The sequence below is a fragment of the Nothoprocta perdicaria genome, unplaced genomic scaffold (assembly GCF_003342845.1).
Source record: "Nothoprocta perdicaria isolate Ctin4 unplaced genomic scaffold, notPer1 scaffold_14, whole genome shotgun sequence".
Taxonomy (NCBI): domain Eukaryota; kingdom Metazoa; phylum Chordata; class Aves; order Tinamiformes; family Tinamidae; genus Nothoprocta; species Nothoprocta perdicaria.
In genome coordinates, this window is record NW_020454538.1 from 4,356,732 (window position 1) to 4,384,675 (window position 27,944).

Genomic DNA, 27,944 nt, shown 5'->3' on the forward strand with positions numbered 1-27,944 from the left:
GCTTCAGCACAGCCCGGCAAAGCAGCCCGTGCCGGGCAAGACCCGAGCGAGAGGGAAGCAGAGATGAGAGCTGGGGCCCTCCTCACTCTTGCCCTGGCTTTGACTCTGTGCAGTGACGGTTTCAGGATGGTAAGTGGGATTTTTCCGTTGCGCCTACGTGCTGGTTGGCAGGGCGCTGTTGCCTTGGGGTCGGGTGAGCGAAGCTGCCGCGCAGGCCCAAGGGAAGGGCGATTCCAGGGACCCCGGAGCCACGTCCCAGCCACGTGCCTGCCCCACCAGGGAGGAAGAGCTGGGGCGGGGGGAAGGGGACAGCTGAAATACTTTGGAGAACGCCTCCGAGAAATACAAGCAGGTACCTGCAACGGCATGACCCACCAGGCTCTGCCCGTGTGTGGTGGCCAAACATGACAGCTTAGATAAACACCTACCCCTATTACCATTCTTATGCTGTGTACTTCAGTATTTTATTTTATTTTATTTTATTTTATTTTATTTTATTTTATTTTATTTTATTTTATTTTATTTTATTTTATTTTATTTTATTTTTTGCATTTGTCTCAATTTTGGGTAATTGCTGAGCTCAGCTCTGCTGAGCTGAACGCCATGAAAACCCTGGGTGCTCACATGTGCCCAAATGATGCTGAACTCCTACCTAGACCCTGGAAATACACAAGTGTGTCCTCAGATATTGCACTTAGGAATGGAAAAGAAAAATTATGGTGCCCAAGACAAAGATTGGTTGGAGGCTCTGGAGACTGGGGAGCACAGAGATTGTTTCTTCCTCAGGTTTATCCACGCCTTCCCAACACATCTAAGCAAGACCTTTGTCTGGTTTCTTGCTTACTGTAACCCATACCCAGTTCTACATTCATGGTTTGCTGCTTCCTTGGCTGCCTTTTGTGGTATTTTTATTTTACTAGAGCATAGCTGTCAGCACCTTTAGTGGCAGCAGCACTTTATTACCATTTTTTAAATTATTTCTTGTGGCTTATAATCAGCTCAGCCTAGCGCTCTTTGCCTGCTGATCAGTAAACCCAAATAAAGCAGCGATTGCTTTTTTAACTAACCCCCGGGGGGATGCAGCTAAACAGCAGGAAAGGCCAAAGTCTGGCTTGTTATTTGCAACTACGAGCTAGCTCCAAACACATACACGTTTCCTGTAGCAAGAAATGGGATATGTGGCCCCTGTTAACTGGGGCCACAGTGGATACAGTGGATTTTGTGCTGTGCTGGGTTTCCCTGCTTTAACTGAGAGCTCTCCACAGTCCCTGTTTACCTTCCCTCTCTTCCCAGTTCATGCCCCAGCTGGGATTACACCTAAATAACGAGCTCCTTGCAGAAGCAGAGCGTGCCAACGCTTGGTGTTACTCCTCGAGGGAACGTTTGTCTCTACAGAGTGATTTCCAGCGTGAATTTGTGTCTCCAATCCATGTTCTTCTCTCTTTCTCTCTTTTTTTTTTTCTCTTTCTTTGTAGCACTACAAATCTGGGGCACGAAGCGGCTCAAAACATGAGTTCACTCGCCCACAAGGTACAAAGTCAAACCCAAAAGCTTTCATGACAGTAAGAACTCACTGCCTGTCTGTATCTGTGCTGTGCAAATAAGTAGTAAGCCTTTGTTTCAACATGAACCCTTGGATAAGGATTACAGAATGGTTATGACAATATTACTTTCTACGTACAGGGGAATTTGGGCTTAGCTCAGGAACTGAGGGTAATTTTCCTTCAGGCGTGGATTAATGGGAAGGTGCTGATGGGATTTTACTTCTGAGCTGCTGTGGTGTATATTCCCTATACCGTGAGGGGGCTATAGATGGGCAACTCCCTTTATTTAAATGAGGGCTGTGTCTGCCCTGCAGCTTTAATGTACATAAGCTCTTTAGATGTACGGGCTCAATTTCCACTATGCCAATGCAGCCTGGCTCTTTCCGAGAGAGGGATTTGAGCTCCATGTAAACAGCTTTGCTGCATTTGTTTCAATGACACTTTAAAAGGCAGCCAGCCTTGCTGTGCATGCACATTACCAGCCCTATTAACTGTCCTGTGCTTTTGCTGTTATGGATTGCAAGAATCGGGCCGTTAATGGTGCCTTTATAGCTTGTAACACTCTTTGAAGGCCTTTGGGATGAGCTATGGGTCTATTTGCACAGCCTCTTTAGCCACTTCTAATGGGAGGTTAGATGCAGCCATGGAAAATACCTGATATTTGTCCAATTAGTTTGGACAATGACAACCAGGCTTGAATATGGAGAGCCCAGGAAGTGGCAGTAGCTGCTTCGCAGGGGCAGATAGAGCAAGAGAGGGTAGATAAGGTGACCACAGATCTACCTGGCTGGGGAGAATTTGGACCACAGCGGCAGGTATTTTAAATTATTTTTTTCTTATCTTCAGTCTCTTTCATTCTAAAGACTTGATTTTTTTTTTTTTTCTGTTAGTTTCTTACTGCTCTTCCTTAGGCTCTTAGGACTAAGGTCTTTCATGGTGAATGTAGAACTTGCCCCTTTTAGACACACAGCTTGCCCAATTCCATGAAGAAAGATGATACAAAGTCATCTGTCATCTGTCAACCTTTAAAACCTCTTTCTCCTGACAATTTGCACTGTTGGGTGCCTTAAGCATTTTAAACTGATGTTATAGTGTGATATGGAGCCTAAAAGGATACTACTTCAGAAATCAATTTAATATGCCGTTAACAACGATATATAATTAGAAATGATAACTGCAATTAATGAATATAATTGACATTTGATGTAGCAAGAATAGCGATAAACTTAGAGCTGAAATGAGCTGAGATTTTTATTCTACTGTAGAACCCTTGAGTCTCTGTTCATTTACTCACTGCACAGGAATCAAGGCCTCTTCTTATATACTAGCAGTTGCAAAGACACAGAATCTAAAGTACTGCTGAAAAACTTGACATGCTATATATCTTTAATGCTGTTTTATAAAGAGGATATGATAAGATATAGCAGCATTTTGACATTTTTGTGCCTTTATTTCAGTGTTTACAGAGGATGGAATTTTGTGCAAATTTCCTTTTCGGTATGGTGGACGGTTTTACCACTCGTGTGTATCAAATCACTTTTCCCGAAGGGAATGGTAAGTTAGCACTCTTCACAAAAGAAGACTGCTCAAAGAAAAATGTATTTTGTTTTTTGGGCTTTAACTTTGTTTTTATAATAGTTAATGCTGGCTTGTTCCCATGGCCAATGGGAGCAATGAGCTTCTGCTCATGTCCACGGCTTCTGTGCATGGTCAAGACTCATGCACAGAAGGGCCAAGCAAAGAGTAGGGGCTGCAAGGCCAACTGCAACTCAAGAACTGCAGAAAAGTCTTTCCCCTGGCTCTCATACTAGAACCACAGTTATATTGGCAGCTGTTTTGCAGAACATTATTTTACAGAATAAGCAGAAACGTTGGAACCATCTGAAAAATCCCTCCCACTCAAGGAAAGAGGAGGTAAAAACACTGATAGTAAATGATATTCTTTTAAGGAATTGCTTGACTCGTATGAGCTGTACACTTTGTACTGCACTACAGCATATTTTGGGAGGGAAATTGTTTTTCTTCTTTCTTGCCTCTGATTTCTCTCCAGATTTGCACCAGGTCCCTTTTAGACAGTGCAATCCAAAGAGGTGAGGCATTACTACTGTGCTTTAGATAATGATCTATTCTACTAAGATGCTTAAAGCCTTGCCTTTTCACTTTGGGCAAAGGTTATTTCATAGAATCATAGAATCATAGAATGCCGAAGGTTGGAAGGGACCTCAGAGGTCATCGAGTCCAACCCCCCTGCTCACACAGGGTCACCTAGAGCACGTGGCACAGGGCTGCATCCAAGCGGGTTTTAAAGATCTCCAAAGAAGGAGACTCCACAACCTCTCTGGGCAGCCTGTTCCAGTGCTTTGTCACCCTCACAGTGAAGAAATGCTTCCTTAAGTTCCTGTGGAACTTCCGATGCTTCAGTTTGAAGCCATTTCCTCTAGTCCTATCCCTGCCCACCACTGAAAAGAGGCCGCCCCCCTCCTCCTCACTGCCTCCCTTGAGGTATTTATACACGCTGATCAGGTCCCCCCTCAGCCTCCTCTTCTCCAGGCTGAACAGACCCAGCTCTCTCAGCCTCTGCTCATAGGGCAGATGTTCCAGGCCCCTGATCATCCTGGTAGCCCTGCGCTGGACTCTCTCCAGCAGCTCCACATCCCTCTTGTACTGGGGAGCCCAGAACTGGACGCAGTACTCCAGATGTGGCCTCACCAGGGCTGAGTAGAGGGGGATGATCACTTCCCTCGACCTGCTGGAGACGCTTTTCTTAATGCACCCCAGGATCCCGTTGGCCTTCTTGGCCACCAGGGCACACTGCTGCCTCATGGTCAACTTGTCGTCCACCATGACACCCAGGTCCCTCTCTGCGGGACTGCTCTCCAGCAGGTCCACCCCTAATCTGTACTGGTGTCCAGGGTTATTCCTCCCCAAGTGCAGGACCYTGCACTTGCCCYTGTTGAACCTCATGAGGTTTCTCRCCGCCCAGTCCTCCAGTCTGTCCAGGTCCCTCTGGATGGCAGCACAGCCCTCAGGGCTATCAGCTACTCCATCCAGTTTGGTATCGTCGGCAAACTTGCTGAGGGAGCACTCCAGCCCTTCATCCAGGGCTTTCACATATATGGAAGCAGTTACCATTAATCACTTATTTCCATTTAGGATTAGAGGCAGCCCAGGTTAGAGGCAGTCAGTTGGGAACCCCATTGCAGTAAGCACCACACCAACAAGACTTTGCCAACATACCAAATGCAAGCACCTACTGCAAGCCTATCTGTGCAGACACACCTATGCAAACATCTGTAATGAGTGTATTAACATAAATTAAGGGCAATAAAGCAGGGTACCAGTACCAGTAATGTGTGGGTACCAGAAATGTGGAAATAATGCACAGATAAGATACAGAAAAGCACCTATATGCATTGCTAGAGATAAATTAGATCATTTTATGGAATGGACTTTACTTGCACATGCAGGAGAGTCTTTTTTTTTTTTTTTTAATACTGGATTGTCAATTTTTTTCCATGATGTGTATCATATTTCTGTGATGGCACATCTTTAAGAGTAAAGTGCTGGTGTAATATAAACATATTTTTATAATATGTTTATAAACACAGTACATACTTTCTTATGCAAATAGACATAGAGCTTCAGCCTAGGAGACCACTTCAGATTTTCTTGAACATCCATCGACAGCAGCCAGGTAAGAAAAGCTTCAAAGAAACAAGAGGATCTTAACAAAAGGAAAAGAGCTGGAACAATTTTGTAGTTGGAACATTGTCTTGGCTGAAGTGTGGCCACAAGCGCTTGACCTTTGGGCCCTCTGAGTTTCACGCAATACCTAAGGTGGTTCTTATTAAGACACAACATTCTGCATACCGACGCCACAACTTTTAGCCAGTTATAGCAGAGAAATGGAAAAGCAGGGAACGTATGGGATCCAAGGTTAACACACTCTTTAGAGCTGGCCTTGGATGGAGAGGATGACAATGAAACCAAACCAGGAGATAATGGTGGATTGTTCTAATCGTTGAGAGCTTTCTAGACACTTGGCTTTATCCAAAGGTTTCTTGTGCAGTAAGTGGCTTTCTGTGGCTCATCTAAACCAAAGGATATTATTAGAGGCAGTACTTTATACTATGGGCCAAAGCCAGCTCCCAATGGCTTTGATTTCACTCTATATATTCTAGTACATCACACGTGTATGTCTAGTGGGACACAGGTATAATGTACCATCCCTTTGTTTTAAGTTCAGTAAAAAGACAATCCTACAAAAAAAAATCTAAAAGCAGTCTCTATATAAAATATCATCAGCAGTCTCTATATAAAACATCATTTGGATAGCTGTTTGTGTTATAAGGAATATTTATATTCCTTCATACTTATATAAAGGAATAATTATAGACATGACCTTGCTTTTCTTGTTTATAAGCATTAAATAATAATTCAATATATGTCAGAGTTCTCCCTACAGAAACCTCACCCTGCTTATGCCAACAGCAGCAAACAAGCTTATATTTTTATAAACATTATTGAAAACACAAGAGAGATAATAATTGCAGTTTGCAAATAAAAAGCTTCCTCTAATATTATCCTGTGTTGCATTTCCCTTTAATTAGGATCTGTTTCCACAAATAAATCCCCATTTAGCAGACTCTTGCCAGCTTCTAAAGGTGACCCTGTAATTTACCTTTTCTATTCAAGTAAACAAGACTAACAGTTGGAAGAGTTGCTAAAGTTCCTTCTTATGTCCCTTAAGACAAATCAGTACAGGGACAGACAGAGTGGGAGGGCACTGAATGTGCCTGACAGCAGATCCTGTTTGCAGGGCCAGCCCTTGGTGATCCTGCTGCAGGATGGCAAAAGGTGGTGGCTCCTGCTCTCTGGTCTCCAGTGGAGGAAAACAGGGTGAGCTGGCTGATTTGGTGGCAAAAAAATGCAAAGAAACAGTAATATTCTGGTGGCCAGACAAATGGTTGACTTTTGCTGAGGTGCAGCTCGAGGGAAGTGGTGGCATCATGTGGCTGCTGGGGTGAGAGGTGGAAGGACAACTACCCCTTTCAGTGGCTTAGCTGGGCTTAGCTGCGGTGTGGGGCTGGTCCCGTAGCTGTGTCTCTCTTCTGGCACACCTTGCAGGTCTTACATGGCAAATAGTGATATCCCTATTGCACAGCCAGCCTTTGGAGCCTCTCTTGTTGGGAACTCAGCCAGAATATTAACATTAGCTTCATGCAACCATGTTTTCAAGTGAGAAGAGGCATACTTGAAGGCAAACCGTTTTGTGCCATTAGATGTGCCAGCAGTGGCAGCACTGGTTGATAACAGAGATGGTTCTTGAGAAGCTGGTCCTTGCTTCCTGCCACTTTGAGGTGGCAATTTTTTGGATCAGGGCAGGTCTATTCCTTTGGCTTTGAAAGTGTTGACTTATATTCCAGAGAAGTTTTGTGCTGTGCAAGAGTACTGGATGTGTGGGTGCTCATTGCATCAGGTCACAGGGATGGGCCTAGCTCTATGCAAGAAAGCTTATCACCCTCTCTGGAATCTTATCACCCTCTTTGGAAGCAGGCAAATTTGATAGCCTGGCCACAGACTGAAAACAACATTGCAAAAGAGGTCTTTTTGGCCAACTGACAGAGGCAGAAGGAAACTGTTTTCTAGTTAGATAGTTTGTCAGTCCTGGATAAGGAGAGAACATGTTGGGGTGAGAGTCAGAGTATCCAGAGACCAAGTTTCACAGTCTGGGTTTTGCTGGTGCTGATGACACTGGTGCCTGCTCTGGTGATGCCAGGTGTAGTTTCTCTCTACATCATCAGGGTAGAGAGAAAGACCTCTGTCTTCATCGGGGTAACACCTGAAATATGTCTGAGCAAACCTGTGATCCTTGACCATGGTGATAGAAAAAGATGTGATGGTGGAGTTCATTCGTTCCCAACTGTCTGGCTGCGGCCTGAGGCTTTGTTTGCTCTCCAAAGAAAAGTATTTTTAAGGCTTCTCAAAGGCTGCTAAGGGGCACCATAGCCCGCTTTGCTTTGCCTACTAGAGTTAGGCCTAATTTATGATGCACCATCTTGGTCCATCCTGTTCTTGATTCCATTTCCCCATTGTTTACAGCACGAATTTAAAATGTTGTTAAATCAGTCCCAATTAGTAGGCTTTTCTGGTGAATTAAATGAGTATCTCTTCATCGAAAAGAGGAATAAAACCTCATTCAGGGTTTTATTCTTTTATCAAAATTTGGATGTGACAGGCTCATGAAAGACATTGATAATCTCATGGATTTAGAGTTGGCCAAAACTCTAAATGTTTGACCAGCAATAGGACGAGGGGTAATGACCATAAGCTGAAACACAGGAAGTTCCATGTCCAGGTGAGGAGGAACTTCTTTACTGTGAGGGTGACAGAGCAGTGGAACAGGCTGCCCAGGGAGGTTGTGGAGTCTCCTTCTCTGGAGGTCTTCAAAACTGCCTGGATGCCACCCTGTGTCACATGCTCTAGGTGTGCCTGCTTGAGCAGGAAGGTTGGACTAGAGGATCTCTAGAGGTCCCTTCCAACCTTGAACATTCTGTGATTCTGTGAAAACTCAAAGAAATAACACCAAGAAATGCGAAGCCAGTACTGGTCAGAATGACTGCTGGAAGTAAAATCCTGTGAGGGACATAAATGTCAGTATATTTTTTGGTTGGCCTCCCAGGAAAAAAATAATTTTTTAAAGGGAATGAAAGGAGAATAATGAAGCAGCTTTGCAGATGTGCTGAAATTCTCCCAAACAGCAGGAGAAGCACGGAAGAAAATAAAGGAGGATTATATGAATATGCAAAAGGTCAGGCCCTGGAGAGGCAAACTGCGATGTGAGGACTGGTGTCTTTGTAGCCACTGTGAGATGAGAGGGAGTGAGGGGGTCAGGTGTGAAGAGCTTCGGGTGTGAGGATCAGGGAGCTGAGGGAAGCCGGTGGAGAGCAAGGTCAGGGCCTCAGACGACAGGAACATTGAAGGTGGAAAAAGATGGAGTTCTCCATTTGCTTTGAATTTAGCTGATACTGGAGAGAACCCAATATTTTTGTATACATTGTTGTTTCTTCCCTAATGATCAGAATGTGCAGAAACTCTTTGTGTCAAGCATCCAGGTAGTTCTGCATTTAGGTGCAAGCATGCAGAGCCTTCTTCCCACCTCCCATGCTGCTCAGAGCACTCCTGCTTGGCTAAGTCAATCTGTGTAAACCCCTGGGTTCTCCCTCCCCACCGCTGGTGGCCCAAATGAGATGTTAAAGTGTGAGGCCATTTTGCCAGCAATGACACTGGTGAGAATAACATTAATTTATAACTCATTTAATCCTGTTGTGGAACAGACCATCCTTTGAAAAAGCATGATCCACCAAAAGGGCAAGGAGAAATTCCCATTAATGCCCAGCAGAGTTGCACGATGCCTGTGAGAAAACAGCATCTTCAAAAAGGTTTTGCATTAATCTCTATTAGACTTTTGAGCCCTTTTCTTTTTATCCTTGTTTAACTGAGGTCAACAAACTTAATATGCATGGCCCGTTCAGACAGTCTGTAAGAATTAAGGCATTTTAAATACCCCAAAGCATGTACTTAAGACGCAAAGTTGGGCAGTTAAAGTGGCAGTTGTGCTTGGCAATAACATTGCAATCTAGCTTGTGAAGCCTGGGGTGAAAAGTTATTGGATAACACAACTGTTCAATGCTCAATAAAACCAAGCATAGTAAAAATAAATTATCTGGCACTTTATTTAAAGTGCACTTGTACAATGTGTAGCACCCTGTAGCTATACGTTTCCATATAGTGGCAGCTGCTGCAGCCGCTGTTTTCATGCTGCACTGGAGCCTGTTGGGGGGGACGTTCAGACGGAGGGAGCGCTGAGGTGGCACATGGACCTCCTGGGTTCGGCCTGGCTCTGTTGTGTGCTCGTTGGGTGGCCTCAGCGAAGCCTCTAGGTCTGCTCCATGGCCAAGACAGCATGTGGGCTTGGTGCTCCTGAGAAGCTCCATGAGTCCTGGAGGTAACAGCCTGCGGAGGGCAATAAACGTGATGGGGAATGGTCAAAGTTTGTCTGCCCTCGTCAGGGCCTCGTCAGGACTGCCCAGGCAGCGCAGGATGCTGCTCCGTAAAAGGGGAGGTTTTATCTGTGCCTTTGGAAACCCCCCGTCAGTCACTTCCTCCTTTTGTCAAGACAGCTAAAAAATAGAAATCATTTAAAGGAACTGGTGCAAAATGTGTTTGCCATCGATGGCCAGGGAAAAAAGTCCCTCTGTAAACAAAGCTTCTGCCTCCACACACTACTGAAGGGATCAGAAATGGGTTGGGTCCTGTTTTGCTTCTTTAGTAATGAAGAAAGAGGACATGATTTACTTGTTTTATTTTTGGATTTTATTCTGTATTTCAGTTTTTAATCCCAGAAATAGAAATCTCAGAAATAGAAGGTCATGTTTTTCTGCAGGACCTGTTGTTTTGCTTCTGCATCTCATTTTTAATCTGTCTTTGGAGAGAAACAAGACAGAGAACCTTTCACCAAAAAACACCCTTTTTTCTGCTGTTTTTGTTTTAAAAAGAGCATGAATTAAACAGATGCTAAGGGAAAAAAATACATGAATTTCAAGGGGGCACCTGAAAAGAATGAAGACCTATAGTTTTAGTGCAAAAATACATATTTGGCATCTCCAGACTGACCACAGAAAGAAGGTCCTTGACTTTAATAAAGCAGTGCTTTTAGGGACACAGTGGTTTGTAGTGACCCTAAGCCTGTAAAGCCTCCTGAGTATCATCTTCTCTATAGAATCCTTACTCAGAGTAGGCAGTCCCAATACACAGATGGCACCACCAACATCAGGGGCAAAGAAGCTTCCTGTGCTCGCCCTTTGTGCTGGGTGATCGTTGGGGATCCTCCTGCTTCAATCGGTGTGATAGCGGTGTGATTGCCTTAAACTGCACTAATCTGCCCTTGGAATTCTTTCTAGGTGTGCAACGACACATAACTATGACCGTGACAGGCAGTGGGGATACTGTGCTTCGTCATCTGAAGACCACTCAGGTAGGGAAGCCACTGCTCTTCATTATATTCTCTATTGACCAATTTGAAGGCCTGGAAGGAAATTATGGTAGTGCCAACATGGAAACCTGAACTCCTGTGGAAGCTGGGCACAGAGGCTGTCCTCTTGCTCACAGTTTAGACATGACTGTGGTTTTCTTCTCATTTGATCAATTGCTTTTTCTGGCTCTTTGAGAAATTAGTATTTTTAGAAGATAGAGAAACATTTCCCACAATATCTGTAACTTATAGCTATTCTCAAGGATAGAGAAATCAGAGAAAAATGCAGACCTTCAAAAAGAGCCTTCTTTGGGTTTTTGGATGACTTTGGAGAGTATGAGGATATGGGTGCATCCATGCTAGGAGAACTGAGGAGCAATGCAAGGATTACTCAGCTGAGCAATGACACAGCTTCACATGGTCATCATAGTCAAGTGCTTTCACATGGTCATCATAGTCAAGTGCTTTCTCTGTCAATTTTAAGTCAATTTTAATTGAGTGGGTTGATTATTTTTGCAGAACCTGATCAGATAAAGTTAGGCTACTACCTACTGTTAAGTTCATCGTAAATTCAGTTCCTCATAACTTTCAATGGAAATGACAGAAGGGTCTGAAGGGAGAACAGAGCACTATAGTCTCTTCCTAGGACTCATCGTAGACTAAAGATACTTTGGGAAAACCCCTTTCTGAAACAATTTACATCACAAGACTCTGGTGTCAGGATTCCTTTTTTCTCCACATGGCCCAATAAATAGACCTAGAGTGTCTTAAAGCAAAATAAAGCAGGCTTACTGAAAAAAGTAGAGAGCATCTTCATCCTTAAGAAATAGCCTCCAATCTGATGGAAAGGACACTTGCTGTGGATTGACCATGTGCAAATGTCCCCAAACTGAAGAAAAATATCAAACGAGGGTCCCTGAGGCAGTGGGTGAAAGTATTAAGCCCCAAAAAGGTCATTGAGCCACTTGCATCCCTGTCCTCACCATTACCTTCATAGCCAGCTCTCTGTCTCTCTAGCTCCAATTTAATGACCTGGCTGCTTGTGGATCTAGTGCTGAGGCATCCAACTTAATTGATTCCTAAGTACCCATATTAATTCTAATAATTCTAATTCTTAGTTTATATAGTGTCAGATCAACACTGGAAAGTCGGGTGTTGCACTGATCAAACCTGATGCACCTAAGTCTATTTTTTGGATGTGCATTTAAATGCTGGTAATCCTCTTTTCTCCCTTAAACTACTTTCAGGTGTGACCTGTCTAGCTCAGTCTGCAGGGTGCCTTCTCATTCCCTGGATCCCTTCTCACTTCCAAAGGATTAGCAGGTTTTTAGCATTCCCTCGCAGGGATTTTCCATTGTGTCCAGAGCCTTATTGCCAGGCTGGTGACAATCTACCAGAATACTTGAAAAGCCACTGTTAGCTGAATCACATCAAGAGTCTAGAATTAAGTGGTGTGCAGCAGCATCACTTTAAACTTAACAACTTCAAATTATTTTTCAGACTGGTTTTAAAGCAGATTAACAGGAGATCACAGGAAATGACTAAACCCTAAGGCAAGTAGCAATGTAAGAGCCTTTGTAATGCAAGCATGTCAAGCAGGGACATAGGCTTTATGGACACTTTGTGCTCAAAAAATCAAGTTATGAGGATTTCACTTATTAATGAGTGTCCTCCCTGGGATTAAAACATTGCAATAACTAGTGACTGCTTTGATCCCCCAGTAAAACACAGGCTGTCCACGTGCTGGTTACCAGGAGGATTCCTGCCTCACCCTTGTCCCTCTCCTTTCTGTTACAGCCTCAGTGTTTTTATTTCCCTCCTCCCAGGAAAGCAAGGATTTTCCAGGCCTTTTCCATTTCTCACTTTAGTCCTTCAGGTGGTATTTCTGTTGTGCTGGTTCTCCATGTCCAGGAAGAGACACAAACCACCCCAGCACAGCCCGCTCCTCTGCACAGCAAAGCACAGTCCTGGTCATCGCATGAGTGAGAGCTGTCTATGTGCCTCACTTGCACACTGCCAAAATCTGCATTAATGTCAAGAAAAAATACTTTGGTGGGAGAGAAGACATCCTTTGGATGGGAAAGGTTGGTGAGGAACATATACACCAGGTGGGAAAAGGAGAGCAATGGCTGAAGCAGAGACTCTCCATACCCTGACTATCACTTGTACATAAGAGATCTACCTGAAATCCTTGAAGCTGCTTGTAAGTTAATGCTGAGTTTAAGGCACTAAGATAGAAAAACACCTCTGCCTGAGGTGACCTGAGGGGCCCAGGCCCCCCACATGTGGGCAGGTTGGGAGCCCTTTGCATGCATGGGCCAGCTGGGCTGCCCTTATCTGCCCTATGTACTTTTAGGCGTATCTGCTGCTCTCTGTGGGACTTCCAGCTCTTGGGCAGTCCTTGAAGACTGCCGAGGAGGATCTGGGAGTCTTGTGGAAATGGGCAAAAACCCAGGGAGGCTCAGGTGAGCCTTGTGACTGGTGAGAAAAGAGCCAGGTAGCAGGGTTTTTTTAAAGGACACTTGGACTGATATGTAAAGAAGAACTAGAACAGTGTGGACTGTGCATGCAGAAGGAAGAGCATCATCCCAGGTGTGACCAGGGAAGAGCAGGCTCAGTTCTGGAGAAGGTGTGTGGTGGAAGTAGAAAGTTATGGTGGGGAAGCATGGCTAGAAATGTGAGACAAGCTCTCTGCTACTTCAGCAGAGCCTCAGCAACTGCTGAAGTTGCACCAAAGCAACTGTAAGTGAGCACCAAGTGCTGTTTCTTTAGGGTGCTGTTTCTTTAGGGCTGGGCGGCTCTAGATGTTGGAAAAGGTAGAAGCACGGCCCTCTGCAGATCAGTGGCAGGAGTCCCAGCAGGGAGGGGCAGAGTGCTTGGATGCTGAAGGAAACATCTTGGGAGGTATTTGCAGCCAGTGGTGAGTCAAGGGAGAGTGGATGGATGCACTGGAGGTCTCCAAAGAGAAGAGAAAGGAAGGACTGAAAGTGCTTTCTGCAGGTTTGGTGCAGATACAGAAAATGACCTGACTGTCACTGTACTGGAAAATGGCCTGAAGAACAGGTCATGCTTTGAATGTGTCAGAGATAAAGAATACAGAATTTGCCTTTGAGGAGACATTCCAGCATTAAAAATTTCATAACTCTCAAGTGGCAGGAGCAGTAGGACAGTCACTGCCTTTACTTGCTCTCCTTTGATGTTATCCTGCAGTGAAACTACCTGTGAATACACCCAGCGCTGCTAGTTGATATCCGTTGCGCCACCGAACTCTGAAGCAAATATTTGGTCTCTGCAGAGGGGCCTTCACATTCCCTGCAGCCAGTTCAGGAATGAACCTGAAGTGCTCAGCTTTGCACGCGGGTGTCCGTGTTGTTATACGTGAGTGCTGCTTTGCCACATGCAGCCTAGTCGAAGGAGCACCTGATTGCAGTAGCTCCACGTTTCCCCTCGCTGAGTTTGACTAGTATAAAAAAGAGGAGTTGAATATGGACAAGCTGTTGGCCAACTCTTCAGCAGGTGTAAATGTGATGTTGGGGAGGTGAGCCCCAAGACCCTGCTCAGCATGACTCTTACAACTTCTGTACTGTGTGTTGCTGACCTTCCAACACAGGGATGAGAGAATAGTCCTGGTAATTCCCTTGCTCTCCTCCTCAGATTTCCCATGATTTAGAAAATTCCTTTTGAAAAAGTAGAGATATGCTGGGCTAGTCCGGTCATGTTGATCAGACTTACTTAGCAGTGCCCTTTTTCTTCAAAACTTGTGGCTTTGTTCAACTCTCTGTTCCTTTTAGAAACAAAAAATCCACAGCAATATTGCTTTTCTTCTGCTAGGAAGGGTTCTTGGTGTTGTTTGGAAGGGAGATGCCTCATCCCAGTTGCTGGAGCTGGAATGGAAAACCTGCGGGCGGCAGCGCAGGCTGCGCTGCAGCCTCCCCTCGCCAGCGCACGGGCACAGCTCCATCTCGTGGGCACTGGCCCCTCTCCAGCCTCGTGGCCCTGGCGGCCTCCGTGGGCCTCCCCAAACCCACCAGCGTTGGACAGGTTATGCTGGGGGAGAAGGTTCAGCTGGAGGATTTACTACGTGATTATAGAAAGCTGGGTAAATAACACTGGGTAAATATAGTTGCCATGAAGCTTAAAAAAAATACAAGTGAAATTGGCTGGATAAATATTATTCTGGTTAGATGCATAGGTGGCATCCAAATGACTGTGCATTGACCCAAAATGGTTAATGTAACCAGGCTGACGCCTGGCACGATGAAGCGTCGCTTATTGGGCTCTTCTTAACGCCGACCTCTCGCTCAGCGTTTCTGGATCCCTGTGCAAGCAGCCCTTGCCAGAACGGCGGGACCTGTTTCTCTGCCCGTGGCCGCCGGCGGTACCACTGCGCCTGTCCCGAGGAGTTCACAGGAAAGGACTGTGAGATGAGTGAGTATCGTCCTCCAGGAGACACTGCAATGGGAAATAAAAGCTGCACCCTAGCAGAGCTCATTAAGGCTGGCTTGATGAAAAGGTAGCGCTGATGAGATGGGAGAGACCACTGCGGCACACGTGTTTGTGTAGGTGGGTTTGCAAATGGTTATGACAGACAACCCATTACTGACAGAACAGCTGAAAATAGCTTGATTATACGGTCATAAATCCAAGCGTGCTCTGAGCCAGCGAGGTATTAAACCATGGGAAGCACAAAGTGCCTCTTCCCCTCCCTTCTCTTCTTTTAAGATTTAAATATCACTTGCATGTTTGGAAATGACTAATAATATCATCCAGTAAGTAGGGTGGGGAGACATGAAAAAGCAGCACAGTTCTAGGTGACACCTTGCCCTTTATGTATATGCACACATAGGACCATTAAAATGTGTGCTAGCTTTAAAACCAGATAGTTCTTCCACCTTGAGTGGGTTTATTTCCGAAGGAGGTGTCGGGCCAAAAGGTTGTCCTTGGATTATTCCTCCAGTTCTGCAGCAGTTGATGTCACTGCTGTTTTCCTGCACTTCAGGAGAGGAGCTGGCACTTTACACAGAGGGTTTGCAGTTGTGCTTGTCTTTGCTTGATGGAGCCTTTTTGTTCTGCAGCTCTGGACTTCTCTCCAGTGCAAACACACCTTTCTGAGTCGTAGTTCTCAGGCACTGGCTCCATCAGCACCCATCAACTGTGAGAATCACTGTGTCCAGAAGATGGGGATCAGTGGGATGAGTGGGATTTTATTATTTGTGTTTCCTGACACAGCTTTTAGTAGGGTAACACTGTCATGTTCATAGGACCTTAGGAGTACCTCTGCCTGGAGGTACTTGGAGCAACTTCTGTGGTGGCTATGGGCCTCCATACCATGCAGGTTAACTTGTCTGAGCAGGACAAGCTGGGTATGTCTGCTCCTGTGTTATTTTTTAAACTGTGTTTTAGAGAAGTGTTTTGATGACAGTCTCCATGAGTTCTTCGATGTGGACATGAGCTGGTCGAGGGCCCGACAAGGAGTGGTGGAGCAGTGCACGTGCACGGACAGCCAGATCAAGTGCCAGAAAACTGAACACCAAAGTAAGGGTCACGATTTTACAGTATTACCCCTGTGTCCCTCATGACTGGTGAGAAATGAAAGCAGGGATGTCGAAGCCCTTGGGCTGTTGTACGCAGTAGTGCTGCTCTTGCAGCCCACGTCCCCCACAAGAGGGAACATTTTAAATTTGCTTTCCATATGTGAGCAGTAATGTTGATCCTGGAAATTACTTCACTGTGTTGATCCCTATTTGAGGAAGCAATTAAGCACTTTAAGTTGAATTTTAGGGACATGCCCACATGCTTTCTTCAACAAGGATCTTATCCTGAGCTGCAGCATGTAAGAATATGCAGGAAGTTATATAATAGAAATGGTAAAAATTCTCAATTTACGAGCTGTTTCCCAGGCTGTAACATGCCTGTGATCTTCACCCTGCCCTGCTCTTTCCCTGCACATGTACAATCTTCTTTAATTGCCATCTCACTCCATGGATTCTCCCAAGCCTGTCTGGTTCCTGAATTCCCAGCATATGGACTGTACCCACCTCTCAGGTCCCATTTATCTGTGTTTGCCCCCAAATCCCCAGGACTTTTAGGCTGACGTACCCATCCCTGGCCTGGGTGATGCTTCTGAGGTTTTGCAGCCTGCGGGAAACCTCTGTTTTGGAAGAGGCATGAGAGAGGCCTCACCTGAGTACAAGCTGGGCTGGGGCTACCTTGCTATAGAGTCGGGCTCTGCTGACAGCTAATTAGGACTTTTGACCTGCCCAAACAGCTTGCAGTACTGCCTAAGCTGCATAAAAGCCCTTTCAAATTGGTAATGGCTTTAATTCCCACTTTACAGATCTGGAAAATGAAGCATGGAGGAGGCCTGGCTTTCTGGGACTCCGCGAGTTTGTGGGAGAATTGGAAAAATCACTATAACTTAATATTTCCTTTATGATTCCCAGTCATAGGTTCTAACTGCTTGACCAAACTCCTTCCTAGATAACCTATTGTGAACTTTAATGCAGCCTAGGGCCAGACATGGAATTGGCAGAGCCCTCCATACGGAAAGAAATACTAATTTCACCACCACTGGCAATAATAATCACCACCCCAATTTTGTCTTCTATGCATTGGTAATATTTTTAATAGCTATGCTGACATTACCCAATAAAAGCAAAATCAGTGAGCCAGACCTCAGTGCGTATAAATCAGCATGACTTTTTTGTCTTCAATTTCTATCAATTTTTATCAACTGAGATGAATAAAAAGGGAAAACATTCCCCAAAATATACATGCACAGGGGAGGCATACTAAAATAAGTTAAACAGACTTTCTTTTTTCTTATATAGTCTGTATCTCTTGTTTGATCTTAGTTTCTGCTTGTAGGTTGTGCTCAAGATCCTTGCCTGAATGGTGGCGAATGTAAAATGATCACCTTCAATAGGAAAATAGTCTGTGACTGCAAAGGAGAATTTGTAGGGAAGTACTGCAATATTGGTAAGTAGAACAAGCTGCTGGGGAAGGGGGCAATCTGGTCTTTTCACATGTGTGTGAAGCTGGTGTTTTGCAGCCTCTGTGTTTTATTCTGCCCTTGCAGATATTTCATGGAATAACTGAGCTGGGGAGTTATGCAGAATGAGACTCACACTATTTAGTGCATTCCTCTAGTGCCAAACATAGTGTATTCTTCTTCCACAAGAATGTGATTCTACAAATATTTGCTCATGTTCTTTATTTTATGGAAAATTAACCACACACAAAAAAAATTCCATTTGCTCATACCCATAAACCTGAGCACATGCTTCAGTTTTGCAGGAAAAGAGTCCCAGGGTCATCTTCTAGCACAACTGTTTTGTCAGATTCATGCATCCTATGCTTGTCCCCTCATGAGGCAAGGATTTGCATTCTGACAAAATGTGCAGCAGCTGGTTCTGTCTGGTAGCCCCAGGTTGTTGTGAACAGCAGACAAAGGTAAAAGGGCAGCACTGCTTTGATTATCCTGTATCTTAAATTAACAACACATTTAGCTCAGTACAGCTTGGCTAAACATCTTGATTTGCACTATTAGTTTGGGGAAGAGAAATCTGTCTTATGGTCTTCCTTGATAGTCCTGTGTTGCCTCCTGTTCGGGACTGCCTTGGTTTTGATGCACCTTTCCAATGGAAAATTGAATGTTTCTCACTGGAGGGGTTGAATCTGCTTTTAAGGCTTACATGTGTCTTCAAGTTGCATCGAGGCTATGTTGTGCATAAATTGTAATAGGTCAAATCAGTCGGTGATCCTGTCAGCTCTCTGGCTAAGTGAAACCCCAGGGTTTGGTGTAAGTCCCATCAAAATCAAGGGCAAGACTTCCAAGAGCTGCATAGTCAGACCTGAATGAGTGCCTGAGTTAAAAAAGAAAGAAAAACTAATGCACACTAGTGTATTAATTGGGACTTTGTTGTTTTTGTTGTTACTTTGGTATTTAAAAATGATGTAGTGAACAAAGATGAATGAGCAACTGAAAGACTGGCCCCCAACAGCTATTGCCCTTGCCCTGGGCAATGGGCCTGTGACTCTCACAGGTTCTTGGCCTCCAGGCAGGAAGGACATTGCAGCTCTGCTTCTTTGTCCTTTAGCTACATGCATTGACACTTGTCATATGCTTTGCCAAGGCCATTGCATGGGTTTGGGTGAGGGCTGCATCTGTATCACATAGGTGCAACCTGGAAGCTGGGAACAACCCTGCACTGCTCATCTTCAGCTGAAGCCCCTTTTCAAATTCATATTTAGTTATCCATGTCCTGTGCCCAAAATTGTCCATTCAACCTCCTCAGAGCATGGCCTGGCTTCTAAATATCAAGCTGACACTGTTACAGCTCTAATGCTGGTTTCTGTCTCACTAGCTCTGAACAAGAAATAAGCAGGTGCTCTTCGATTACTTGCAAATAATAAAGCAAGCATTTGGTTTGCTAAACAAATGGCTTTAGATGCTTACAATCCATCTGCATTTGGCTGCCTGACTCCCACACACAAAACAGGGAGCTGAAAGAGTGTGTTTATCTGTCAGGGCCTTGCAAACAAGTTTAAAAACGAAAAAGTCTTTGCCAGGACTTAGTCATTATAAATTCAAGCAAATAAATTAGTGCTGGGGTCTGCTGACCTGATAGTAACATCAGACAAAAGCAACGGCGTTCTGATGAAAGCACCAGGGGTTTTGCAATCTCACAGTATGTGGAATTGATTTTTAACTATATGTTGGATTAATTTATGCTTCGACCCTTCAATTTGATGCTGTGAGCACAGCTGGCTTTCTCCTCTGTTTTGCTTTTTGCAATCTTGTACAGTTTTCCTTGCTTAACAGGACCGAGTTTTGAGCTTACTCTTAAATCCCAATGGCCAATGGGTATTTCCTTGATTCAAGGAATGTTACAGGATCTCTAAAAAACAATTTATTCTAAATTATTTAGAGATTCAACTGTAAGCCCAAGTTGTGATCCAAAATTTTCTTCTCTTCCAAAAGAAAAGAAGAAAAGCAATCAATGTAATCAATTTAGTAAACCCCACAATGTTGCTGGGCTGTGATGTATCTGGGGTCACAGTGGTGTTTTTTGCCCGACATTTGCAAAGAATAGCCACTCTTCATAAGTTTTGATTAGAATAATGGCTTTTATTTTTTTTAACCATCACATTCACAAGTATTAATAGATGAAGTGCAATCCTGGGTTAGATCAAAAGTCTCATTTCTATTGAGGTTCCAAAATGGACAAAGTAGAGGATGACCAAGGAGTCACGGAAGTAGCAGGAAAATGTCCTGAGAAATGCTCCCCCTTGTTTGAGGATTTTCTCAGTGTCGGCTGGGCCATCTGAGTTCATGAATGTATGCCTGTTTTTCCACTAATTTGTCTGAACTCTTTAGCACTTGTTTATGCTTTTGCCTTTCACAGTTTCTTATTTCAAGAAGTTCCAGCATTTAGAAAACCATGATGAGAAGCAACATTTCCTACTGTTACTTCAAAGCCATACCATTTTTCCCCCACTTTGTACTGTGAATAACTGAACTTAATCATAACTTCTGTGATTTTGTAGGTCTCTCTCTGTCCATTCGCTGTCTCTTTCAGACCACTGAGTTGCAGTCAATGCTGAAAATCTCTTCCCCACTCTTCCAATTCTCTTGCAAACAACCACTAGCACCAAGCTCTTCTTCCTATGTCTGCACAATTGGAAAGCTATGAGCTACCTTAAAAAAATACAGAAGGTGACAAGTACAATGCAGTAAATACAAGTAACAAAGACGATCTATATGCAAAAGATTCTGTCTCTATTTCTATTCCTCACAGTAAGGCATTATTTTCTAGATCTTAAAGAAGAAGCCTGCAGTAAGAACTGTGATCTCAAAAATATTCTAATACAGTTTATGCAAAAGATTTCAGTGAAGCAGAAATCTAAAGGAAATTACATACTAGACATTAGAATTAGATACTAGATTGGGTAGATACTGAATTGGATATGAAAGAAACCTCCCAAAACAGATGTCGTTCAATGTTATTCAGTGATCCATTTTTAATTGTTTAATTCATGATAATTGCACTTAAATATGCACTTGTACATTTTCAGAAAGAAATCATATTTTGTGTGAAGAGCAACTTTTGAGACACAGCTCTTGATGAGGGAGCTCTGAATCCAGAGTCTAAGTGGAAAACCTGAAATGAGTTATCTAACAAATGCAATTTGTTATCTAACAATTTTGTTAACATTATTTTATTATTATTATCTAACATTATTTGTAGTGACAGTGTTTCCAAAGGGCCTTTCCCAGCCACACGTGATACACACGAGGAAGAAGTGATAGATATGAAATATGAGAGGCTGATGATCCTACCCTCCACGCTGGTGTGGTCCTGGATGAGAAGTCAGTTAAAAGTGGATTGTGAACTTCTCTTTTTATTTTTTTGGCAAAGTTTCACTTCATAAAATGTGGTAACTGTCTGTCAGAGTTACAAATAAGAGATTGTAAAATCACACTGATACTTTAGGTTCTTTGTAGAGGTAGGAGCCATGGTAGAACAGTTGCTGAATGTAGAAGAAGACAAACAAAAGAAAGTGGTGGTGTCACTTGCCCAGAAGATGCAGGTTAGTCACTTATGTTTTTTGCAGATGCTAAAGAGGTGGTAGATTTGTTGTTGTTGTTTAGTTAGTGCCTTTAGGTTTCTGTGGTTACAAAATCACTACTGTGTTAAAACTGCAGACTTCAGTTAGAATGCAACAGGAATCTAGCAGGTATGATGCTTTATTTCTCACTTAATAGCAATTTCTTTTGATCCTTTCTCTCCTTCCTGTAGAGTTTTTGCTTTGGTATTGTTTTTAGATGTGGGATGCTAATTGTTTTGGAGGTCTCATTTTTTGTTTTTAGCTTTATTCTTGATTTACTGAGGGGTTTGTTAGTGGGATTTATTGATTCTGTTTCTTTAGTTGCCAAGCTTTTGCCAAGCCTTTTCCTGAAACATATAGTCTATATTCATAATTTTGTTGTGTTACTGTTGATTGAAAGAATAGCTGGTAATTATGTGTGGGTAACTGAGAGGAGTTTAGCCACTTGCTTGGCTTTTGTTCTGGAGATTTATATTATACATAGGGTGGTACAATGCTCTTGATTGCTAATTGGGGGTTTGGGAGCTCTTAAAATGGATTTGACAGCTGCTCGGGGTATTTTCTTGAGGAACGATTTATTAAGTGAAGGTAGATGGGTAAAGAAAATTGTTGGGATTGATGAGTTGAGGGTATTTTTCAGTGTTTTTTATGCTTAAATTACGAGGTAGAAAATGAGCATAGGAAAATCTGGGTTTGTGTCACTATGGTTGTGGGTTGTTGGCTTGAGAATACTGGGGGGATGGCACAGGAGATTATGTGTTTTGAGGTCTCTTTGGAGTAAGGTTTAGGTAAGAGGGGTTTTTTTGCAGTAAGGTTTAGGTAAGAGTAATGGTTTTTTTACTAGTGTTTTGTTCATAAAGTTGTTGGGGATATTTTTGAAAAACCTTCATGCTTTCACGTGTTTGCTAGTTAGGCTATGGGTGATGGGATTAGAGGGATAACATAGCTCTGAAAAAAGGATAGGTTGGGGTGCTAAATATGGAAGATGTATGGTTATATAAGGAGATGAGTGTTGTTTTATTTCAGAAGTAGGTTGAGGATTTTTAGAAAAGATGAGAAAATTGATGAATATGTAATTACATGCAGGAAAATAAATGCCTTGGCCACATATTTGAGGGTAAAACTGGAGGAGTTTGATGTAATAAAAGCAGACCAAAAAAGACAGGGAACCCACCTTCTTTGCATTTATATGCATTACTGAAATAGCGTGTTTGCAGTCTTCTGCCTAAGAAGGTAGTTTAGTAAAGGAAATCCATTTCAGGGGCAGGAGGAAAGGGTTTAATTCTTTCTCTTCTGAATCTGTAAGAAGTTTGTGAGTCTTAACTTTTTGGTTTATGTTTACTAACGTTATATATTTTATAATCTATTAGAATGCCTTCAATTTCATGTTTAATTTTGTACTTTCCAGCATCTGAGCAAATAAAAAAGATTAATAGGGTGAAGTATAATAACAAGGTGAGTTGGCTAAAAGCAATAAATTCAACCAGCTGGTTTCCCATTACTTATCTCCTGGGTAAGTAGGTCTACTAATAATAATTGAAGATGATTTGTGTGGTTAGGATATTTTGTGCTGTTTGCATGTATGGAGCATTGGGATTGGTAATAAAAATAGAACCATAGAATCATAGAATGCTTAAGGTTGGAAGGGACCTCAGAGGTCATCTAGTCCAACCTTCCTGCTCACGCAGGGTCACCTAGAGCATGTGGCACAGAGCTGCTTCCAAGTGGGTTTTAAAGGTCTTAAAGAAGGAGACTTCACAACCTCTCTGGGCAGCCTGTTCCAGTGCTGTGTCACCCTCACTGTCAAGAAGTGTTTTCATAAGTTCCTGTGGACCTTTTGGTGCCTCAGCTTGTGGCCGTTTCCTCTAGTCCTGTCGCTGGCCAGCACTGAAAATAGGCCGGCCCTCTACTCCTCACTGCCTCCCTTGAGGTATTTATACACACTGATCAGGTCCCCCCTCAGCCTCCTCTTCTCCAGGCTGAACAGGCCCAGCTCTCTCAGCCTTTGCTCACAGGGCAGATGTTCCAGGCCCCTGATCATCCTGGTAGCCCTGCGCCGGACTCTCTCCAGCAGCTCCACATCCCTCTTGTACTGGGGAGCCCAGAACTGGACACAGTCTCCAGATGTGGCCTCACCAGGGCTGTGTAGAGCTTCCCTTGACCTGCTGGAGATGCTCTTCTTAATGCACCCCAGGATCCCACTGGCTTTCTTGGCCACCGGGGCACACTGCTGCCTCATGGTCATCTTGTCATCCACCACGATGCCCAGGTCCCTCTTAATTTTTTTTTCTTGTTCCCCGGGTATTTCTGTGGTTAAATACAGCACAGCCTTTTTAGATCATCTTTTTTTTTTTTTTTTTTTCTTTTTGCTGTAATCCCAGTGTAAGCTAGTATGATGTGTTGGTTGTTCTTTTTTTTCTGAATTATGTTTCATTTCAGGACGAGTAGCAGCTGCTCAGTCCTTATTCCTAGCATAAGGTCCTTGGATTGGCAGCCATATGGTCCTTGGCCATGACTGTAGTTTTAGCTTTGTAATTCTGGCTTTGTTTAAGAAATATGACAGGGGTTTCAGTCATTTTTTAATTAGTTTTAATAGAGGATATGCCTTTTCCTGCAATGGGAGGTGATTGACATCTTTTAGCCCGTAAAATCTGTTTAGCTGTATAATTGTTCATTAGGGAGGTGGTTATAAGGGAGATGTGGTAGTCTTGTGCTGCGGCAGCTCACAGGCTTGCAGCTCACCTCGTCCTGTTTTTCTGGCTCACATTGGATTGCTTCAGCCTACAAAATTGACCTTTTCTTGGAGCCGTGCTCTTAAGATCCAAACACAAAGACCTACAGGTATATTTAAAGAATGGCACCTTTGAATGCAAATAAGGCACTCATACTTTGGAAAATCTCATGAGGTAAACTATGCAAGTGGTAGTTTCCCTGTCGAGATCATAGCACTGGGATCTTGTTTGTTTCTGCTAGGATTTCTTTTGCCTACATATTGACAATCTGTTTCCTGAAGGTGTTGCTCCTTTTCAGTCTATATATCTGGATTATTTGATTGCCCCATAAATCGTAACTATTGTGGTAGAATTCAAGATTGTCACTAGAAAAATAAAATGGAAAAAAAGAACCAGTCCTTCTTGTTATCTAGGATATTGCTCTTCTAAGCTATAATAGAATGCCAGTAGAGTTTATAGATTTCTGGACTGAAAACTTTAAGAGAAATGTTTTGGCTTACTGAGAAAGAAGAAAGTAAATTTGAGCAGTAGCTTTTATGGCAAACACAGCTCTTCAATTTCTGCTCAGTTGATCTTAAAAGTGTTTGCAAGTGCAATGATAGGAAGATACTTGGTAGGAGTACATTAATAAGTCCTGCTGTGATGAATGGAGTGTGAAATCTCCTGGAGTTATGATGCAATTTAAAAAGGTCTTTTATGCTTTACAAATCACTTTGTTTTCCCAGGACTAAAGCCATTCTTGATTTGCATGTTGAGTTTCTATTACATTTAATTCACTACAAAGGGATGCCAAATTTTTTTCCTAGTATTTCTGCATTGTTTTTGGCTCAGACAGATTGCTTGTGTTTCATAACCAAGCTACAGTTCCAGTGAGGATTTATTTCAATGTTAGGTGTTGTCAGACTGGAGGTTTTATTGCTTTTCAACAAACTGGAAAGCAGCACATAACATGAATTAGTTATTTGTTAGAAATTAATTACATTCATTATTTGCTGTTGTAGTAAATCATAAGCCCAAATATAAATACTAAAAAATATATTTATATACATACATATATATATACACACGCACATATATACATATACACACACACACATTATATATATTGCAAACAAATTCTAAGATTATTGAGTTTATTCTGAAGGTAAATCCAATTTTCCTTTGAGGAGATGATTAAGAGCAGTGCTAGGTAAATGCAAATGTTTCCAAGGCTCTCAGCAAGCATGGTGGTTTTTGCATCTCACACAGGAACGTCAATGTCTTGCTGCACTCACAACACCTGAGAGGGTTGAATGCTTCACACAATGAAGCAAGATGCCTGTAGGAGCAGTCTCGGGAAATACTGGAGCCTCCTTTTCCATCACACGCTCATCAGCAGCTCAGATGAGTGGTTAGTTGAGCTTGCAGCTTCCTGTGACCCACCCAGTTACACCAAGACTCTAGTTTAATGACTTTCTAAAGAGCTTTCTCACCTGGACAACCGGTAATTAAGACACTGGAGAAGATCTCGTACAAGGGCAGCTCTGAGGAGAGAACTTTTATTCTTATCCTCTTCCAATACAGTCTAGAAAGTAAGCTAACATGGTGTTTAATAAAAGCATCACAACTTGGTCAGGGATAACACAAGGTATTGTGTATGAATGCAAAGGTTTCTTGAAACTGTCCTGCCTCAGAATTAGCACCAGCAGAGAAACAAACAAACACAGAAATAACCCACAAACATTTCTATTAACAGCGTGAAACAGAATATATGATATTTGTAACTGGAAAAAAAAACCCCACACTCGAAGCTCACAAACATTAGCAAAATGGTTGATTGGATGTTTGAGGGAAGGCAAAACAAAACAAAGCAAAGATGCATGGCTTTCTACAGAAAAATCCAGAAGTTATTCATAAAAATATTCAAGTATATAACTACAGAACTTGACACACAATCTGGCGGTAGAAAGATCTTGTCAAATGTTTTTGGGAAGTCAGCAATTAGAACTGGTTGGATAACTTTTATTTAAATTCACTTTTAATCTGACTTAAGGTCTGGAAGTGCTTTTTACTGAAAAATCAACACAAAAACTTTGTGTGATGTTCTGTCAAAATGTGCCATCACAGTACAATGAAGATATTTGCTGTCAGCTATTTAAGCCTCTGGAAATTTCAAAAAAAACCCCAAAAACATAGAATTATTTCTAGTTCCACATTTTCTTTTTTTTTTTTTTTTTTAATTTAAAAAGAAGATATTGACATAGATCTTCAGAGTAACTTGCAGCTAGATTTTTGTGAAACCAAAACTCCCTCTGAAATTTTAGACCATTTCTACTCTACCATTGAGCAGCGGCACCAACGGGAAGTGAATGGGTGAGAAGAGTAGGCATGTTCTTCCTTCCATCACTTGCTTTTGCATAAGAAAATAAATATGTTTTGGAGTTATTAGAAGCTGTTGAAGCTATAAAGACTTCAGAAAAAACAATTCCCAGTCAGAGCAATCCATTAGAACTGCTGAAAGCAGACCACCTACACACCACTTCTGGCAAAGAGGGAAAAGGAGGTTTTTTGGTACTTCAACAGATGAAAATAAAAAGAAGACTATTAGAAGTAAAAAGGCTATGAAACTGCAAAAATTCCAGAGGTTTTTTTAGAAACCATTTGTCCTCAGTTACAGATGAGGATATGTATTAGACTGTGGGTATCCTTTTTCATAGCCTTAAATACATAATGAGGTGCCCTTTAATGAGGTGTGCTGTGGATCCAGGAGTGCTTCTGCAAGCTCTCAAGCTCATCCCTCAAGGTGAGGGTTGCTGGAGTGAACATGAGACCGATGGAGAGCTGCTAATGACTGACTGAGCTGGTGTGTTTCTCCACAAGTTCTGAGATGAAGTTGCTCTATTCCCAAAACACTCCTTAGAAAACCAAAAACAAAGAACTGTGTGAGACTATTCCTGTTGTTCTCAGCAAGCTCAGTGCATCAGCCAAACTTCTTCATTACAGGAGGAGAATATGAGGGATGATTTAGAAAAGGGCCAAAAATTTGCAGTTATAATCTCCTGGCAGCTGCAGCACTGACTGGCAAACTTGCAGAAACAGAGATACATTGGATTTTAAGGCTGACAAGGTTGAGCACAACTTGTAAACACCATCTGCGAGATGTCCAAGTCATTGGTGTTGCAGAACATGGCCCTGATCCTGCATCGAAACAGAGCCTTGTTTCATCCTCTCCAATGTAGGCAACGCTAAATCATTTTGTAATGTAATAAATACAGTACAAATAAAAATAGCACCTGGCATTTCCCTGGATAAATGAAAGAATTTAGCATACAGCATGATGATGGTATTTCCATGACAGGCAAATGGAGCCTCCTAACTTGCAACTTGCCCAGAAGATAAATGGCAGTGTTGCCAAGAAATGGTTGCTATTACTAGAGATGGAAATGGAAGGCAGCTCTTTTCAGTGTGCTCTATTAAGATAATGGCTGCTAAAAATCTCTGCTTGTTTTTAATATTATGTTCATGCTTATTGAAATAAAAGGAACTTGACTTAAAGGGTCAGGAGATGCTGTCGCACCATCTCAGAGGCGTCTGCCAAGCCAAGTGAGAAAGACAATTTGGCCAGCTATTTGTCTGCTAGCTCACATTAAAGTCCTGCACCAGTGTCCCTGACATCCAGCTCCCAAATTTATGCCATGTCCTTGCTTGTAATTTGGAGATCTGTTGCTGCACTGATTACTGGGATGGATAATCACCCTCCATGGTTTATTGCTGCAATTCACTTGTTCAGTGCTGGTTACATGCCCCATTTCCCATGTCACCTTATTCTGTCAAAATAAACAGATCTTTGGCAATAGCTGTCCACGCTGGGGGTTGTGACAGCTCATGCTCACAGTTTGTTTCTCAACAGCCAAGCAGCATTATGGTGTTATATATTTAAGCATGTTTATGTGCTTAAAGGAACATTGCATCAGTCTTACAGATGTCATGGATAAGTCACACCGACATGGCTGGGATAAGAAACCCTCTGGGGCTTGCTCACCA

At 42.8% G+C, this 27,944-nt stretch overlaps 1 protein-coding gene across 1 annotated transcript in view; it reads left to right on the forward strand.

The window, feature by feature from the left end:
- Window positions 1-27,944, forward strand: part of HGFAC (HGF activator) — a 41,584-nt gene continuing 13,640 nt past the window's right edge. Inside the window, exons 1-7 of the mRNA XM_026034169.1 lie at window positions 1-129; window positions 1,476-1,530; window positions 3,002-3,098; window positions 10,508-10,581; window positions 14,884-15,006; window positions 15,982-16,113; window positions 17,446-17,556. Of these exons, the coding sequence (XP_025889954.1) occupies window positions 64-129; window positions 1,476-1,530; window positions 3,002-3,098; window positions 10,508-10,581; window positions 14,884-15,006; window positions 15,982-16,113; window positions 17,446-17,556 (658 nt within the window). The 5' untranslated portion in view covers window positions 1-63. The remainder of the gene's footprint in view (window positions 130-1,475; window positions 1,531-3,001; window positions 3,099-10,507; window positions 10,582-14,883; window positions 15,007-15,981; window positions 16,114-17,445; window positions 17,557-27,944) is intronic.